This window comes from Notamacropus eugenii, chromosome 2 (genome assembly GCF_028372415.1).
Source record: "Notamacropus eugenii isolate mMacEug1 chromosome 2, mMacEug1.pri_v2, whole genome shotgun sequence".
Taxonomy (NCBI): domain Eukaryota; kingdom Metazoa; phylum Chordata; class Mammalia; order Diprotodontia; family Macropodidae; genus Notamacropus; species Notamacropus eugenii.
Window position 1 is genome coordinate 83,790,962 of NC_092873.1, and position 4,255 is coordinate 83,795,216.

Sequence of the window (4,255 nt, forward strand, 5' to 3'; positions counted from 1 at the left end):
AAGTGCATGGGTGATGCTGTACCATGCATTTCTGCTCACAGAAAAACAAATGTCAAGAAGATATCCTATACACACATACTCCTCATCATGAACTTAATTTTCTTAAACAAAGGAATTCTTTTTAATATTTTTTTTTGTAATATCCTTGTCATCTAAAAAGAGCAGAACATAGGAAAACAGGAAGGATCACAATGAATGTTCTCTCCTTTACTTAACCAATCAATCAGGACCTCTTGGATTTTATTACTCACATTTACAAATTTCTTATCAAAAGGGTCCAGGATGGGGGTGGTAGTTAACAGAGTTGAATGGATGGCTACTGTATGTTATATAACATTGTATCTATGGGAAGGGGGTGTCAACAGAGTAAGTAAATGAAATTTCATCGCTGAATAAGAAAAGGGAGAAAAAATACTCTCATTTCTGTGTCTTGACAAGTTCACAGGCATAAACAACATAAATTTTAAAAACTTGAGAAATATCTCAACCAATTCTCTCTCTCTCTCTCTCTCTCTCTCTCTCTCTCTCTCTCTCTCTCTCTCTCTCTCTCTCTCTCTCGTCTCTCTCTCTCTCTCTCTCTCTCTCTCTCTCTCGTCTCTCTCTCTCTCTCTCTCTGTCTCTCTCTCATTTACCATAGCAGAGATGAAAGCTAGGCAATGAATAATAAAAGCTCTCCAGAAGGTTTTATCCTCCTGGCCTTCTCTGACCACCCCATGTTAGAGAAAACTCTCTTTGTGGTAATACTGACTTCCTACTTCATGACTCTGGTTGGCAACACACTCATCATCTTACTGTCTGTCCTGGACTCCAAACTCCACACTCCCATGTACTTCTTCATTTCCAACCTCTCCTTCCTGGATCTCTGCTTCACCACAAGCTGTGTCCCCCAGTTGTTGTCCAATCTCTGGGGTCCTGAGAAGACCATCAGCTTCAATGGCTGTGCCATTCAGCTCTTCGTATTCCTGGCTCTAGGGACCACTGAGTGCGTCCTTCTGGCTGTCATGGCCTTTGACAGATATGTGGCAATTTGCAGACCCCTCCATTATGCCCTCATTATGCACCCCCATCTTAGCCAGAGACTAGCAACTGTAGCCTGGGTCATTGGACTATTGCAGTCTGTGGTCCAAACACCACCCACTCTTCGTTTAACATTCTGCTCCCACAGAAAAGTAGATGATTTTTTATGTGAAGTGCCAGCCCTCCTCCACCTTTCTTGTGAGGACACCACCTACAATGAGATCCAGATAGCTGTGTCCAGCGTACTCATCGTGGGGGTGTCACTGACTCTCATTTTGGTATCTTATGGTGCTATTGTCCATACTGTGCTAAAGATTAACTCAGCAGAGGGAAGGAAGAAAGCTTTTGGGACCTGCTCCTCCCACCTCCTGGTGGTCTCCCTCTTCTTCAGTTCTGGTATCACTGTCTACCTTCAGCCCAAGAACCCTTATGCCCAGGACCGAGGAAAATTCTTTGGTCTTTTCTATGCTGTGGGGACTCCTACACTCAACCCTCTCATATATACCCTGAGAAACAAGGAGGTGAAGGGGGCATTTAGGAGGCTATTGGACAAGATCAAGCAGCCAAGGGAGAGCTGAGACATTGAGACTTGAGATGTTTCTGAAGTTAGAGGGAAGTTTCCAGTGTTTTTCAATTTTACTTGGAATTTCAGCTGACCCAACCAACAACTCAACATATAACCTCAGAGTGGGGGGAGGACTCTGTTTGGGATGGGAATCTCTGTTATACATGTGAGATCATTATATATCTAACTTCCTTTTATTTTTCTTCTCTACTCTATATTCATATTTTCATTCTTCTGTGTTTACCTTAATTTTTATCCTGTATAGTAATTCTTGATTTCTCTACCTCTGTTTTAACTGGTTGCCTCTTGAAATTTCTGTCTTCTCCCTACAGCTATCATCTATTTTTCTGTTACCACATGAATTTTCTTTAACCTATAGAACCCCAAACAACTTACCCACTCTGCAGACCTATCCCAAAATCTGCAAAATGAAAGAGATGGATTAGATGGCCTCTAAAGTCCCTTCAAACTTGAAATTGGTGATCCAATGATACTGTCAAAGTTGTGAATGATATTTACATTTTTATTTCTCTTTTACTCTTCATGGTTTTCCCTTTTCTTCTACTCCTTTTGTTTTTTCACCTTAATGAAAAAAAATTCACAGATTCACAAATGGTCTCCAGACATAGAGAGAAACTATATATTTAATCTGATTGGTACCTTATGAATAATATTCAGTACACTGTATACAGACTTGCTTTTTTTCCTTTTGTTTAGCTTTAATTTTTTAATTCAATTTCATTTTTATTTCTGAACTCTTTCCTTCCCACTTACCCCTTTCCCAATCACTGAGATGGAAAGAAAAACGAAATCTGTTGCAAATATGTATACTCAAGCAAAATAAATTCCTGCATTAGCCATGCCCAAGAAAAAGAAATATGCTTCAATCTACACCCTGATTCCATTAGTTCTCTACATGGACCTAGGTAATATGTTTCATCATGGGGCCTTTGCAATTGCACTTAATTGCATTGTATTGATTAGAGTTCCTGAGTCTTTCAAAGTTGTTTGTCTTTATCATATTGTTGTCATTGTGTGCATTATTGTCATGGTTCTGCCCACTTCACTTCATGTCTTTGCAAGTCCTTCTGAAACCATGCCTTTCAATATTTTTTATAGCACAATAATCACATTCATAAACTGTTTAGCAATTAACCAATTTTGGGGTAGACCCTTGACCTCCAGTTCCTTGGAGGCAGGAGACATTGGATAATAACACAAAAAATATATGTAAACAAAAAACACATAAAAATATAATAATATAAAAATACAAAAAATATATATATAAACATAAAAGAGAATCCATCTGTCAACTGAAAATGTTAGAGGTGGAAAGGACCTCAAAGATCATCTAGTTCAACCTCCCCTATTTCACAGATGAGGAAAATGCATCTTAGAGAGAAAAGGTGATTGTCTAAGTGAATCTCCAAGATTAAGACAGTTAATTTACATGAAGGATAAAGAACTGACCTTTGAGTCAAGAAGACCTGGGTTGAAACCCTTCCTTAAATACCAGCTCTGTGACTCTGGCCAAATCAATGAACCTCTCTCAGACTCATTTTTCTCATCTGTGAAATGATGGGGTTCAACTCAATACCCTCTACAACCTCTTTCAGAGACAAGGCTGTGATCTTAAGTAGCAGCAGCATGATTCAGAATTCATTAGTCTTCCAATGTACAGTACCTAGCATTCATATAGCACTTAAGACTGTAAATGTATTATCTCATTTGATCCTCACAACAACCATGAAGGTGGGTGTTATTAGCCCCATTTTACAGATGGAAAAAACTGAGGCTGACAAAAGTTAAGTGACTTGCCCAGGATCACAGAACTAATATTTGACACAGAATTTGAAATGAGGTTTTCCTTATCATAAGCCCAGCATTATGTCTACTACACTGTCTAACTGCCTGAAGCACAGAAAGATTCACAAAATTGCTGGAAATCTCACAGGAAGTCAAGACTTCTAAAGTTAAAGCCTCTTACCTCCCAGCTTTCTCTATTATACCTGCCTACTTTCACACAATAATCAAATTCCCAACTCTTATATGGTCTAGGTCTGGAATGAAGGATAAGAGGAAAGTCAAAGGATCTCTTGCCATTCTGCTTTTTGAAGCTCCATCAGAATACTTCAGAGGACATTAGTCCAAATGGCAAGGGCTTAATGCAATCTATAAAAAGGCAACTGCTAGTGAGGGAGAAACCAGTTGTACAGTTTCTCTAAGCAGACTTTACTAGATATCCTGATAAGAGGGATTCTCTTGCCCTCTGGTGGTCATGTAAGATATGGTACCTGGAATTCCTTCCTCCTAGCCCCAGGACTTTCTCAGCATGATTCCTTTTTAGAGTTCATCTCTGATCCTCCAAACAATTGAGAAAAATCAAAGGAATCTCTATATGGACGCTCCTCTTAATTTTTTCTTTTCTTTTCATCCTGGATCTCCCTCTTTTAGAGTACAAATAGCTCCCTTTCTAATATGGTTCATTGAGACTACTCTGCTTAAAGAGGCTCTAAAAAGATCTTTGCCTGAAAAACTTACTGTCTCCTCCAACACAGAGAGTGCTGGGGTCTGGCTTACAGGAAGTAAAATATTGTTTTGGCGATTGTTGCTGTTGTTGTTGTTGTCCAGTCTTTCAAGCAAGTCCGAGCCTTTATGACCCCATTTGTGGTT

The 4,255-nt window shown here is 39.2% G+C and overlaps 1 protein-coding gene across 1 annotated transcript; it reads left to right on the top strand.

Annotated features, from left to right (window-relative positions):
• The first annotated feature begins 656 nt into the window (after positions 1-656).
• Positions 657-1,595, top strand: LOC140525823 (olfactory receptor 2H2-like). Its single transcript, XM_072641514.1, has one exon. The coding sequence runs from the start codon at positions 657-659 to the stop codon at positions 1,593-1,595; it is 939 nt and encodes a 312-aa protein (XP_072497615.1).
• The last annotated feature ends 2,660 nt before the right edge of the window (positions 1,596-4,255 follow it).

Bases quoted from the DNA above. Each gene is read 5' to 3' on its own strand.
- LOC140525823 (XM_072641514.1), top strand. From the start codon at position 657: ATGAATAATAAAAGCTCTCCAGAAGGTTTTATCCTCCTGGCCTTCTCT.